This window comes from Anomaloglossus baeobatrachus, chromosome 6, assembly GCF_048569485.1.
Source record: "Anomaloglossus baeobatrachus isolate aAnoBae1 chromosome 6, aAnoBae1.hap1, whole genome shotgun sequence".
Taxonomy (NCBI): Eukaryota; Metazoa; Chordata; class Amphibia; order Anura; family Aromobatidae; genus Anomaloglossus; species Anomaloglossus baeobatrachus.
In genome coordinates this window covers 92,485,033-92,499,929 of record NC_134358.1, presented here as the reverse complement: position 1 = coordinate 92,499,929, position 14,897 = coordinate 92,485,033, and the positions used below count along the sequence as shown (strand labels likewise).

At 47.1% G+C, this 14,897-nt stretch overlaps 1 protein-coding gene across 1 annotated transcript in view; it reads left to right on the top strand.

Moving 5' to 3' along the window:
- The window catches only part of RIPK2 (receptor interacting serine/threonine kinase 2), an 84,448-nt gene that overhangs the window by 44,738 nt on the left and 24,813 nt on the right, over nucleotides 1-14,897 (top strand). The window contains exons 4-6 of the mRNA XM_075316271.1: nucleotides 916-1,067; nucleotides 1,476-1,525; nucleotides 4,778-4,939. Of these exons, the coding sequence (XP_075172386.1) occupies nucleotides 916-1,067; nucleotides 1,476-1,525; nucleotides 4,778-4,939 (364 nt within the window). The remainder of the gene's footprint in view (nucleotides 1-915; nucleotides 1,068-1,475; nucleotides 1,526-4,777; nucleotides 4,940-14,897) is intronic.

Genomic DNA, 14,897 nt, shown 5'->3' with positions numbered 1-14,897 from the left:
TTTTCGTTATTTTTAAGATCATTCAGAGTCGCTCGTAGGTGTCACACACAACGACGTCGCTAACGGCAATGGAAGTGCGTCACGAAAACCGTGACCACGATGACATATCGTCAGATAAATCGTAGCGTGTAACGGGGCCTTTAGATTAGTTCATTTGTGATGGTGATGGGAGAAATAAAGCCTGCTTCATATGATTTGCAAGAAAGAAGAGCAGCGTGCAGTGATTTATTATTTTGTTTTGATCTGATGCCAATATTTATTGAAGGCTTTGTGCACAGTATGGGAAAGTGTTTTGACGAGAGGTGTGTAGGAATGGATAGAGAAGTTCAAAAAATGTGTCAGCCATGAAGAAGTAACCGGACGCTTGTCTGACTGATGAACTGATGCTGTTAGATAGACGAGTTACAGTGAACTATGGCCCTTGGAAGAAGCCCTACGAGGACGAAGACTCACTTTTGATGAAGAGGGGAAGAGGGATGCATTTGTGGCTCAAATATTTTTTTTTTAATGAGGGATTATGAAAGTTTGTACATTTTTTACTCACTCTGATATGTTAGCAATAGTAATGTATTAACAAAATTAACAAACAAAAGAGTATATAAAGGCAGAATCAGATTATTGCATATGGTCTGTTAACATGGTAATGCAGGAACACGAAAGTTGTACATAAAAAGTGATTTAAAAAAACCATAATAAAAGACCTTTTGCATTTTAGAAAGAATGCAATAGTAAAAATGGTTGTTGTAGAAGGAATAATTCAGCCGCCTCTCTTCCCACAGAGCGTCTTATAGGTTCCTGTATTGGCAGTGATGATATCCAAATTCTAAGAATTATTTATACAATGTAAATTGATGCACCAATAATTATATCTAAGTATATTACAAGCCAGTGTCTTCTCCTTTCCTCTTAACTTAGATTGCCGACTTTGGTCTTTCAAAATGGCGCATGTTGTCACAATCATACAGTGACCAAAATCCACCAGGAGGAACGATTATTTATATGCCGCCAGAGATGTATGAGCCAAGTATCAAAAACAGCAGAGGAAGTGTTAAACATGATATGTACAGGTATGAACTCATTGAAAGAGAACAAATTGTGGACTCACACATAAAGTACAGTTTATAATTTGATTTTAGGGTAAACTAAGGAAAGCAAAGTAGCTAATGGAAATACATGAAAACATATACAGAAATACCAAGCGTTCTGGTTCTGATCTAGCAGACAATAGAACTCTGGGAATACAATTTATTTTTCTCAGTTAAAAGAGTATTATCAAGTTGTCTCTTGAGCAGCTTAGAGCCATGCAGTCTCCTTACTTCCTCGTTTCTAGCAGAGCAGGCACTACTCCTTGAGTGACAATTCTGGCAAAGAAAAGAGCTGTAGTCACAAAACATCTGCCCTTAGAATTTTGTAAGGAAGTAATGTATTATTTTGTGATGAGTTTAACTCAGCGCCATGTCTGTTTTATGTTCTAGCTATGCTATTATTATGTGGGAAGTTCTCTCAAGAAGACAACCATATGAAGGTAATAACCAAAGAGAACATGCAAACTGTAATATGTAACACTAATACACAGCTACTTTATAGTATTCATTATGTTCTTAAAGGGAATCTTTCACTATATTTTTGCTTCCCTATCTGAGAGCAGTTTGGGGTAATTCCAGCAACCTGACTTGCCTTTTCTTCTGTACTGTGTGGTGTGGGCCTGTGACGGGCAAAATGATCTATTCTTGAAGATTTTCGGATCAGGACGTGACTTCTTATCTGAAGCTTTCTATATCAGAACATCTAGAGCTGGACCAAACACATATTCTCCCTTGAATGGGATAGCCCAAAGTTTAGACTTAGGGGTACTTTGCACACTATGACATCGCAAGCCGATGGCAGCGATGCCGAGCGCGATAGTCCTCGCCCCCGTCGCAGCAGCGATATCTTGTGATAGCTGCCGCAGCTAACATTATCGCTACGGCAGCTTCACATGCACATGGGCGGCACGGTGGCTCAGTGGTTAGCACTGCAGTCTTGCAGCGCTGGGGTCCTGGGTTCAAATCCCACCAAGGACACCATCTGCAAGGAGTTTGTATGTTCTCCCCGTGTTTGCGTGGGTTTCCTCCGGGTACTCCGGTTTCCTCCCACACTCCAAAGACATACAGCTAGGGACTCTAGATTGTGAGCCCCAATGGGGACAGTATTGCCAATGTGTGTAAAGCGCTGTGGAATTAATAGCGCTATATAAATGAATAAAATTATTATATTATTACATACCTGCCCTGCGACGTCACTCTGGCCAGCGAACCGCCTCCTTCCTAAGGGGGCGGGTCGTGCGGCGTCACAGCGACGTCACACGGCAGGTGGCCAATAGAAACGGAGGGGCGGAGATGAGCGGGACGTAAAGATCCCGCCCACCTCCGTCCTTCCGCATAGCCGTCGTCAGCCGTGGTGACGCAGGTACGCTGGTGTTCCTCGCTCCTGCGGCTTCTCACATAGCGATGTGTGCTGCCGTCGCTGCAACAAAATTATGAAGATGTCGGACACTAAACCGATGATCCGATTACGACGCTTTTGTGCTCGTTAATCGTATCAAAAAGGATTCACATACTCCGATGTCGACAGCAACGCCGGATGTGCATCACTTTCGATTTGACCCCACCGACATCGCAGCTGCAATATCATAGTGTGCAAAGTACCCCTTAGACTTCTTAGACTACATCTTCAACCAGAAGGTTCGCCTTGTGGTATTTGATGAGACTGAAGATCTTGACGCTATTCCCACCGATTCTGCTGAAGCATCTTCTAGGAATCCCGTTGCCTTCTGAAGGAGAGGCAGTGAGGTCAGCAGGTCTTGTTTAGATGTGCTGCCACAGATATGATATTCCAGTTGCTGCAACCAATGGATCATGGCTCTTGTTATATAGGTGGAAACAACATTTGTTTTCAGAGAAGCTGCAGATATATCCCAAGACTTCCTCAACAGCCTATCCATCTCTCCATTGAGAGGGTCCTTGAGCTGAGAAGAATCTTTGAACGGCAACATCGTTTTCTTTGCTATCTTAGCCACCAGGATATCTACTTAAGGAATTTATGTCCAATATTTGCCAATATCCTCATCTAATGGGAATCTATCCTTACGTTTTGATGGGATGTTTAGACATTTCTCTGGGAGATCCAACTCATCCAGAATTAAACTCTGTACATTATCATGAATAGGAAACACTATCTTCCTTCTTGATCTCAAACCCCAAACAGTTCCTCATGGATTGTACTAGTTGTTTTTTCCTCTTCTACTCCCATTGTATCTTTTACTGCTGATAAGAGCTCCTCCATGTCTTATGAGAAAAAATAGAATTTTTTTATCATTTTGGTCTAAACTGCGATTCAGGGTATGCTCCCCTTCCACCCATTCCTCAAAGATAGATACCATCAAATAGTGCTATGCGTTCCACCCTGGAACTCAAAGGAAGTGAAATCACGCTCCATGACTCTGGCAGCTCACGTCACATACATAGATTAAAAAAACTATTTAAATAACTTACAATTTCAAATAAAACCACCAAAAGGAAATGGAAAACACCCCTTATTGAAGAAACACAAATAATACTAATAGTAATAAAGAAAATACATAAAGCAATCTTTTTTATGGTTGAGATTATAAGGATCAAAGATATTAGTGAGAAATTTATTGAGTCGTGTGCTTATAAAGACCTGTTTCTCAACAGATTTGTCACTAATATCTTTGACCCTTATATTCTCAACCATAAATAAGATTGCTTTATTTATTTATTTAATTATTTATTATTTAATATTATTTGTATTTCTTCATATTTTTTTTTAATTAATTTCATTTGCATGCTGTTTACATACAGTGGGGAATAAAAGTATTTAGTCAGCCACCAATTGTGCAAGTTCTCACACTTAAAAAGATGAGAGAGGCCTGTAATTGACATCATAGACCACAACTGTGAGAGACAAAATGAGAAAACAAATCCAGAAAATCACCTTCTCTGATTTTGGCAAGATTTTTTTTGCAAATTATGGTGGAAAATAAGTATTTGGTCAATAACAAAAGTTCATCTCAATATTTTGTTATATATCCTTTGTTGGCAATGACAGAGGTCAAACGTTTCTGTAAGTCTTCATAAGGTTGGCACACACTGTTGGTGGTATGTTGGCCCATTCCTCCATGCAGATCTCCTCTATAACAGTGATGTTTTGGGCCTGTCATTGGGCAACACGGACTTTCAACTCCCTCCAAAGGTTTTCTATTTTCATTCTATGCATATTTTTTTATGTCATAATTATGTTTCTCTCTACCCTTTATGTCTCTCAAACTTTATTGACAGTTACCATTATCCAACCACATATAGGTTTTAGGAGCGTTTTCAATTTTATTTTGTCGATTTTATTTGAAATTGTAAGCTAAGTCGTTTTCCAATGTATGTGTCATTTAATATTGTGGTTTTCCCAATGAAGAAGCTATCTAAGCTTCGAAACACATAAAAAATAGACCATTCTAACCCATCCTTACTACTTCTCCTATCCTTCCTCCACTTGGTCTACATTATACATCAGATTAGATGTTAAAAAACGTGGTGACAGATTCCCTTTCAGACAGGCATTTTGTATTATAAGTATACACCATTAAATATCTAATAAATAGATAGTTTTGAATATTGCTACATATATTCTAGTGAGTATTTTTTATTGTTACTGTTGTTCTATTTTATGGGTATCAATTACATTATGAGATTATTAATATAATTTTGATTTATTTTAACAGGTGCTATAAATCCAATGCAGATCATGTTTAGTGTAGCAAAAGGAAGTAGACCAGACACTAGTGAAGAGTATCTGCCCTCTGGTATTCCCGACAGGGACGTGTTTGTATCACTAATGCAGAGTGGATGGGCCACTGATCCAAATGATAGACCTGCTTTTCTAAGTGAGTAAATATAATCAGATGAATGTCCTATTGGGAGATGATGTGCCACATATAATACGTTTAGGGATCTTTAAAGAAACAGAAATTTGAAATGTTAACATTTAATTTATACATGTGCCTTTACATTTTCCCCAAAATCTTTTATCAGTATTATATTTAAGAATAAAGGGTTAGCACTAATGATGAGTGAGTACTAAAATGCTCGAGTGCTGATATTTTCAAGCTAGAAAGGTCTATGGATATTTGGCCCTTCCCAGCCTAAAAATACTAGCCCGCAGCAAGAATTGGCACACCATATTAGAGTCAACAATTCTGGTGCTTTGCCTGACTTTTTCCGTTTGCCCTGGTGCAGTGGCAATCAGGGTAATATTTTTTGGGGTTGATGTCAGCTGTGTAATGTCAACTGGCATCAAGCTCAGGGGTTAGTAATGGAGAGGCGCCTATCAGACATCCCCATTACTAACCCGGTAAGTATACAGTTAAAAAAATACACAGAAAGGAAAGAATAGTTTATTTGAATAAGCACTCCACCACGCTATCCCTCATTTACAAATTTATCAAAAATGTTCCAACAAACCTCATGCTTTGTAGTCCACGTTCCCCAACTGTGAATAGCACTAAAGTACGCCATTCACAGGCGCTGGGTAGGGATGACAATGCTCATCAGCATCGCTTAGTCTTGCTGAGTGTTGAGCCAGCGGCTCTAATGAGAGGTGAAGTCACTACCCAGCACCTATGAATAGCTTTACTTTATTCATAGTCACCGGAGCTGCATTCGGGGAATGTGGATTATGATGAAACTTCGCGGGAACATTTTTGATAATAAGTTTGTAAATGAGGGATAGTGTTGTGGAGTGTTTATTCAAACAAACTATTTTTTCCCGTGTGTTGTTTTTTCATTATTGGGTTAGTCATGGGAGTGTGTAATAGACTCCGCCTCATTACTAATCCCTGGGCTTGATGCCAGCTGACATTACACATCTCACATCAACCCCAAAGGTATTACCCCGATTGCTACTGTCGCGGGCGGGGAGGAGGGTGTCAGCACACCGCGCTCACCCCTTCTGCTCGGGTCCGGCAGCTGCTCCTGGTGGCTCGAGCTGTGGGCCGGATCCCGGGGTTTCTCGAGCGACACTCCTCGCCCGTGAGTGAAAGGGGGTGTTTGTTGGGTGGATGTGGGGATTGTTATAGTTCGTGACGCCACCCACGGTTGTGGTGATTGCACCACCGCTGCTCAGTATGGGGGTCCCGGGGATGGTGATGCGGAGCAGCCAGGTGTTGTGTTGCCCCTCCGTGGGTAGGGGTTGGTGATCCCGGGGCCCGGTGATGAGATGTAAAGTGTAGGGCCTGGAGGGCGCAGGGACGCGGGGGCAGCGCTGATCCTTGCGGCACTATGGTACTCACTCAGCCTGACACACGGACACAGTTTGTACGGTAAACCAACGGCTGGTAGGACGGTCCCACAGACGGCTGCACCTGCACTCCCGGTAGGTGACGGTGATGTCCCTCTTCCTTGCACCTGTGTTGACTGATGGTAGCGGTGGATTCCCTCCGGTTACCCGCTCCCCGGCTGCAATCTGGGCCGGAGGAGCTCTACACTTTGCCCGCAGGCGCTGGCCCTGAGAAACTGGTGCCGTGGCGGTGGCGGTGTCTCTCCAATACGGGTTGGGCTGTTGCCTTCAATCGGGACTTGGTTGTTGGGGGATCTGCGTCCCCGTCACTGACGGATTTGGCAAATCTGGCGACTCCTAGCCTTGCCGGGGTCCGAGAGGCCCCTGCCCTGGTGCTGACTGTCCTTCGGAACACTGCTCCAGACCACCGGGCACGCAGCCAACGGGGTCCTTCCAGGAACTTCCAAACGGTCCCCCTCCAGACAGTCACCGCCGTTGCTGACCTTGCTGTTCTGGCCCTCACAAAGCTGGACCCTTCAGGCTGTCTTTCTCTTCTGTCACTTTACTTGCTTTTTCTCCTTTTCTACTTTCACTTTCACTTTCTTAACTCCTCCACTTTAGCTCCTCACTCCTGCTCCTCCCTGAGCTATCTCCTTCCACTTCCTCCTCCTGGACTCATCTGCCTGGTTACTTCCTGCCTCCAGTGTTGTGAGCTCCTCGGTGGGCGGAGCCCACCGCCTGGCCCACTCCCTGGTGTGCATCATCAACCTCTGGAGGAAGGCAACAAGGATTTGTGGTTAGCTGTGATGTGCCTACCTGGAGTGTGGGGTGTGGTGGTGTTGTGACCTGTGACCCCTGGCTTGCCCAGGGCGACACATTCCCCCTTAGCAAAATGCAGACCGTCCGCGGGCTGCCATCCTACACCGGTTTTATTTTTCTGTAAAAAGGGGATAACAGGGTTAAGAAAAACATAAATAACATTTTTAATCAAAACTCTTCCCAAGACGGGAGGCACATTTACTTAAACGTTGCAACGGTATACGGTCACGGTTTCCGCTCTCTCCCACCCAAGCAACCTGGCCCTGATGCTGCCCCTAAAACCCAGGCAGCACCCCTTGACCCACAGTCCAGCACAAGTTACCCGAGCGGGATCTGTCCTTCCCCTCCAGAGGGTGGCCACCGGTTCTTTTGGTGGCTGGGCCCTGGCCTGCTCTGCTCAGGGCCCTCCCTCCAACCTGCCTCTCCGGAGGCGGCATTGCGGAAACGGTAACGGTAACCAACATATTTACAAGCCACTTAACGTTTGTGGTGCCCTGCAAGTTCACGGGCTTGTCCATGGATAGTTCCCATGCATTTTAAACTTAAACGGTCCCCACGGGGACAACGGTGCCGGCTCCTGCCGGTTGCAAATCAACAAACAAATCAGGTGAAAAACTCGGTATAATCATTTTCCTTATCATTTTTCAAAACTTTTTCAACTTTCAAACACACTGACTTCGGGTCCCAACGGGGACAACTTTTAGGCGGAGGACCGCCGGCTTAGCAGTCCATCCTCAATCGTGGGGCTCTAGTGCCACCTTCACATGGTGCACCGCTCTGGACCCCAATGGTAGCTCGCTGCAGGCGATCTTCTTCCATATTCATGCGGGCATGCACATCCGCTCTACACCCCTCTCGGGCATCGATCTCCCTGCGCAGCTGCTGTTGCCGTCGCTCCCAGCCGGGAGCACTTTCTTTTTGCTCCGGTTCAGCGTGTGCGAGGGACGGGCCCAGCCAGAGTCCCTCCGTGTCGGCTACGACCGGCACCTTCAGTAATGAGGGACCCCGCTGTGACATGGCCTGCTCTGCCTCCTGGCAGCTGCATCCCCGCCGTGCCTCCGGTGCATCTTTGCTGACGGGCTCAGCCTTTGGCTTCTTCCATAGAAGCGGTTCAGGGTGGTCATGAGCTTCTGCTGCAGGTCGGTCCGCCGGGGTGGATTGGCAGGGTACCGCTACCGGTGGTGGTGGTAGCGGGCCTAGTGGCGGGGCAGCAGCAGCTAACGCGGGTAGCGGGAGAGGCAGCAGGGTGAACGGGTGTAGGCCGGGCCCCTCAGCCGCAGCGGCCGATCCCTCGGGAATACAGGGACGTGGGTCTCTTACCCGTTCCTCCAAATCTTCCTCCACCTCGCATCTCCACATAGCAGCCACCACTTCCACCATGTCGGCCTCCCGCTCCTCCAGGAGGAGCTGCCTGTGGACCTGCAGACGGCTGCTTAGCTGGACGGTCCGGACTTCCACCCACGCCGCCATGCCAGGCGCGGGGACCACGGTGTTGTTGGTCGGACTCAGCATCTTTAGCAGCGGCCTCTTCCAGGAACCAGTAAATGGCCGCAGGGTCCTGGCGTCCCTGCTTCCATAGCCGCGCTTACATGCGGCCAGCCGCCATCGCGTCCCCCTTAGCTCTTTCCGGCCCCTCCTCTCTCGGGGCGGGGTTTTGGCCTTCGCGCCTCTACTGCTCGAGAAGACGCTCGAGCGGGAACTTTTCGCGCCAAAGATGGCGGCTTCTGAAATTTTTCTGCCGGATGCCTCCGGCGGTAACAAGGCGCACCTCTACCTGACGGCAGAGCGGTAAGATCCTGTTCGTGACGCCAAGTTGTCGCGGGCGGGGAGGAGGGTGTCAGCACACCGCGCTCACCCCTTCTGCTCGGGTCCGGCAGCTGCTCCTGGTGGCTCAAGCTGTGGGCCGGATCCCGGGGTTTCTCGAGCGACACTCCTCGCCCGTGAGTGAAAGGGGGTGTTTGTTGGGTGGATGTGGGGATTGTTATAGTTCGTGACGCCACCCACGGTTGTGGTGATTGCACCACCGCTGCTCAGTATGGGGGTCCCGGGGATGGTGATGCGGAGCAGCCAGGTGTTGTGTTGCCCCTCCGTGGGTAGGGGTTGGTGATCCCGGGGCCCGGTGATGAGATGTAAAGTGTAGGGCCTGGAGGGCGCAGGGACGCGGGGGCAGCGCTGTGCCTTGCGGCACTATGGTACTCACTCAGCCTGACACACGGACACAGTTTGTACGGTAAACCAACGGCTGGTAGGACGGTCCCACAGACGGCTGCACCTGCACTCCCGGTAGGTGACGGTGATGTCCCTCTTCCTTGCACCTGTGTTGACTGATGGTAGCGGTGGATTCCCTCCGGTTACCCGCTCCCCAGCTGCAATCTGGGCCGGAGGAGCTCTACACTTTGCCCGCAGGCGCTGGCCCTGAGAAACTGGTGCCGTGGCGGTGGCGGTGTCTCTCCAATACGGGTTGGGCTGTTGCCTTCAATCGGGACTTGGTTGTTGGGGGATCTGCGTCCCCGTCACTGACGGATTTGGCAAATCTGGCGACTCCTAGCCTTGCCGGGGTCCGAGAGGCCCCTGCCCTGGTGCTGACTGTCCTTCGGAACACTGCTCCAGACCACCGGGCACGCAGCCAACGGGGTCCTTCCAGGAACTTCCAAACGGTCCCCCTCCAGACAGTCACCGCCGTTGCTGACCTTGCTGTTCTGGCCCTCACAAAGCTGGACCCTTCAGGCTGTCTTTCTCTTCTGTCACTTTACTTGCTTTTTCTCCTTTTCTACTTTCACTTTCTTAACTCCTCCACTTTAGCTCCTCACTCCTGCTCCTCCCTGAGCTATCTCCTTCCACTTCCTCCTCCTGGACTCATCTGCCTGGTTACTTCCTGCCTCCAGTGTTGTGAGCTCCTCGGTGGGCGGAGCCAACCGCCTGGCCCACCCCCTGGTGTGCATCATCAACCTCTGGAGGAAGGCAACAAGGATTTGTGGTTAGCTGTGATGTGCCTACCTGGAGTGTGGGGTGTGGTGGTGTCCCCTGGCTTGCCCAGGGCGACACACTACCACGCCAAGGCAATCGAGAAGAGCCAAGTAATGGGCCAGAAATGGCATATCTAATAGATGTGCGACTTCTGGGGGAACTGTGGGCTGCAAAGAGCCAAATAATCATGGACCTTCTAAGCCCCCAGCTGTTTGCTTTACCTTGGCTAGTTATTAAAAATAGTAGAGGACTCAGGGTCTTTTTTTCCAATTATTTATTAAGTTTAACAAGATTGAAATACCCTTTTGTGCCACATGAAAGGCAATAAAGGGTGCAAGTGTACAATATACAAGGTATTTCAATAGCAATTAAACACTGCCTATATTTTTGCTCCGATCAAAGCTCTACCTTTCTCTGAACTGTTTCTAGAGAACAAAATGCTGAGCATCACATCACCAGGTCTTATATAGACCCGATGATGCAATGCAACCAGCCAATCACAGTAATGACAGTAGCCAACATGACTTCAGCATTACAGTGTATGGCACATGTTTATTGGCTGTCTAACAGCCACAAAACATACGAGTCAGGGACTCAAGCATGGCACTTGAGCACACGTAATGTTTGATCGAGTACCGATCGTACCTGAGCACCCCAATGCTCGACTGAGTCAGCACTTCAAATTGATGTTGGTCTTATTAATGTCTACTTTATTCCATGTTACACAAAACTCATTGGGATAACTGACTTGAAGCAGTTATGAGCAACATTTTAGCTGGAAGTCCTCGCTCGTGTGATGCAGAGAACCAACAAAAAATATATTAAGACATTCACCTGTAATTTGGACTTTTCTTATTGCTTAAGTGTACTTTTATAGTGGATTGGTAAACTACCAGGCACTAAAGAGGCCTGATCACTTAGCAGGAGGATGCTGCCTGAAACTGGCTTGAGACCTTATCGAAGCTCACGTTTTGACAGCTAACTGCCTTCATATTGAATCCTCCCCCTCTCGGGTTCATGGTTCAATGGGCACTGCGTTTATTTCAGGAACATGGAAATATAAAACGTCAATCTCCTGCACTAAAATTATACTGAATAAACCGAAAGGTCGAAACACGTTGGATTTTTATGATCGAAATTGCTCTTTTACATTTTCCATGTTCCTGAAATAAACGCAAGTGTGTAACTTCATATTTTCTTAGATACATTCTGTGCTGGGTGCATGGACTTCGGTAGTGTGGACTGTGTGAAGGTGCAGGCCGCATGCTGCCCCTGTTATTGCCGGGCCAGGACCAACCAGCAATTTGAGAGACAAATAGTTATTTTTTCCACAACAGTTCTTTACTAGACGGTTTCACCATCTCTTCAGTTACAAGGTTACACAGGAAATAACGGGCATTCGTTTCAGTTTTGCCATACTTTGTCAGACATGTATCAAGTTCCACTGAGTTGCCTCCATTATTCCTGGTCCCAAAAGGCCCAGTGCAACTCACTCCAACACACCTGTACCATAGTGACGTTTCCCTTCCCTACAGCGGCTCCATGTCCAGTCTCTATACAGATTTTTTTATTCCCAGAATAAAATCTGAGGCTTCTGGTCATCTATGAACACCCAGCTCAGGTTGTATACTGTGTTCACACACCAGTAAACTTCACCCAATTCCATTACAGTTATTAAGGGCCTGGTTCTGACTGGACTCCAGCTCCAGTCACCTGGGCCACTCCGTTTGAGGGTCTAACTTTATCCCTCTCGATGTGTTTGTTTATTCCTGACCCACTATGAGGGTTCACGCTCGTCCCTGTCTGGTCTTTCTCTCCTCCTGGTACAAGTCACCCAATGGATATGGCCTTGATATCCAACAGACTATTAGTCCAATGTCCTTCACACATGACCATTGAGGAAGGATTCTCCAGTCGGCCTGTATGTGTGTTACCCACCAATACCATCTGTAAATAATACACGGACTGCATGCAACTTGGTTCAAATTGGCCACAGCAGCCTTTATTACCTATTATTTACATTCTAAACACAAGGGGGTGCCGTCCAACGACCGACCCCAACAAATAACAATAGGTAACACAGTAACCAATACAGTAAATATATAAACCTGGGTAGGCCCAGTCCAGGAACAACTTCTCACCCCAATATCCCTGGCCGCAACACACCGACCCAGAGATGAGGTATTAATCACCCACGGATTAATACCCCCAAATTTGCAGAACCCCGTGCCTGCAACATCCCGGAACCTGGAGCCACCACACCAAGACGGTGTCTCTTGGTCCAGTTACCATTCCCTTCAACCACCTCTGGACCAGACCTACCCCCCGCTGCTGTGACAAAGAAAACAACCCATCCTAATATTCCCCTCAGTACTAATCCACAAGGGAGGGTGTTCGGGGATCGGTCCACGTCCGGAGGTCAAGAAAGGGGGTAAGACAAAGTTCCTTACTTACAACCCCTCATCTGCCCCCCTCTTCCTCCAGGAAACTCCACCTATCCACCAATCCCCTCTCTGCCCCTGTACCAACCACCACCTGACCCTATTAACCCCATCATTCCTTCCCTCTTGTCATGTCGCCCCTCTACACTATGGGTTCCATGGCTTTCTAGGTTAATCTCAGCTATTACTCCCAACTACACTGTCTAGTTGGAACCGTCACCTTTTACTTGACCCCTCCCAGGGTGAGCTAGTCCCAACATTACATATAGCAGAAAGATACTGGGAAAAAACACCGACATTGTGTCTAAAGTTGAAAAACATTATTTTATTAAAACAGTAAGAGAATTACGCAGTTACTCAGTAACAGAAAAACAAGTGTAGAGAATGTGTGCTGGATACCGCAATATATTATGGGATTGTCACAGATAAAATTTATACTACACGATTTTGTTTGCCAAATTACTTTCCAACATTAACTCTGTCGGCCTCTGCAGTCTATTGCTGGGCAGACATTAACCCTTTACCTACATTAACATTACATTATCACATCTTATACACTATGCATTATATCTTACATTATACTACACATTTCCCAGTACTACACATCAATCAATACTCAACTATATCATATACATTACCTTGCACTATCACATCCTACATACAGTATATACATTATCATCACTATGCAGCTTTCTATATTACATTATCACAACACAATATGTATAAAAGACACAAGACATTATTCACATTACAAATCTTTGACGCGATTGGTGTCTTCAGGGGCTTGGAGCACCACAGTCCATCCTTCTACTGGTCAGATGTGACCTGACTCCTACAGAGCTTTCCAAAACTTATAACGCTCAACACAGTCAAAAGCCTTAGTACAATCAATGAAGCAACAAAAGATTTTTTATTTTACATAGTTACACAGGTTGAAAAAAGACCTAGATCGATTTAGTTCAACCTTCCTCCACCAATTCTACATTTTGTTATTAAATCATTTATAACTGACAATGTTGTATGCACCAACTATGAGAAATGACCTGGAGTTACCCCTGCAGCTTCGCTCACGGAACGAGGCTGCATTGAGTGCTATGTCAGACGCCGCTGGATCAGTATGCAAGCATCGTGGGACCTTACGTCGGACCTGGAGGGGTATTTGGGGATTTTAATAAAGTGGTGAAAGAGGGGGCTTTTTGTGTTTTATTTTAAATAAAGGATTTTTTCGGTGTGTGTGTTTATTCCCTTTCACTTACAGATTAGTGTCAGCGTGTCATAGACGCTGCCATTACTAATCTTGGACTTAGTGGCAGCTATGGGCTGCCATTAACCCCTTATTACCCCAATTGCCACCGCATCACGGCAATTGGGAAGAGCCGGTAACACGCCGGGACTGTCGCATAATGGATGCAACATTTTCGAGCCAGTGGCGGGCTGATGTTCTTGGCTGCGGGAAGGGGAGGGCATTAACCCTGGCCCTCACCCTCCCCAGCCTAAGAATACCAAGCCCCTGCTGTGTGCTTACCTGGCTGGACATTTTTTTTTTCGTTTTTTATTTTTAATATGTATGTTTTTGATTTTTATGTGTCTGTGCATTCTATATGTCTGTGTCTCTGTGTGTGAGTGTGATCTGTGTGTGTTTATGTGACGCCCTGGACTAGCCAGGTAGTCACAGACATAACAACATACACACCCCCACCCTAGACAGTTACAACAGTCAGACAAAAACCCTTGTTGCCTCCCTCCAGGGTCTGATGTACACACCAGGTGGGGCGGAGCCAGGCGGTTGGCCCCACCGACCGAGGAGTTCACAGGCCTGGAGGTGGGAAAAGGCAGTCAGATGAGTTTAGGAGTTGAAAGTGAGAGGAGTAAAATGTCTGCGTGTGCCTGGGTAGGAGCCCAGGCACTGACAGCAAGGTTGGCAGACAGTGGTGGCCGTCTGCAGGAGTTGGTGGAACTCTGCAAAGCCGTAAGGACCGGGGCTGGGCGGTGGCCCACAGGTACCGAACCGGGGAGCGAAGTAAAGCTAAGCACACACAGGCAGGGCCATCGGACCCCAACCAGGCTTGGAGCCACTGTCAATAGTCAAATCCGAGTGTGACAGGAACCCCAGGGGTTCCCCAACAACCAAGTCCCGACAGAAGGCAACAGTCCACACTGTGATGATATACAGCCACCGCCACAGGCTAGAGATCCAAGGGCCAGCGCCTGCGGGCAAAACGGGCTCCTACGGCACCTATACGCCGGGGAGCGGACTACCGGTGGGCAACCACAGGAGTCAGAACGCTTCTAACAGGTGCAGGGAAAGACAGCCACCATCAGCCGTCCGGGGAGAGCACA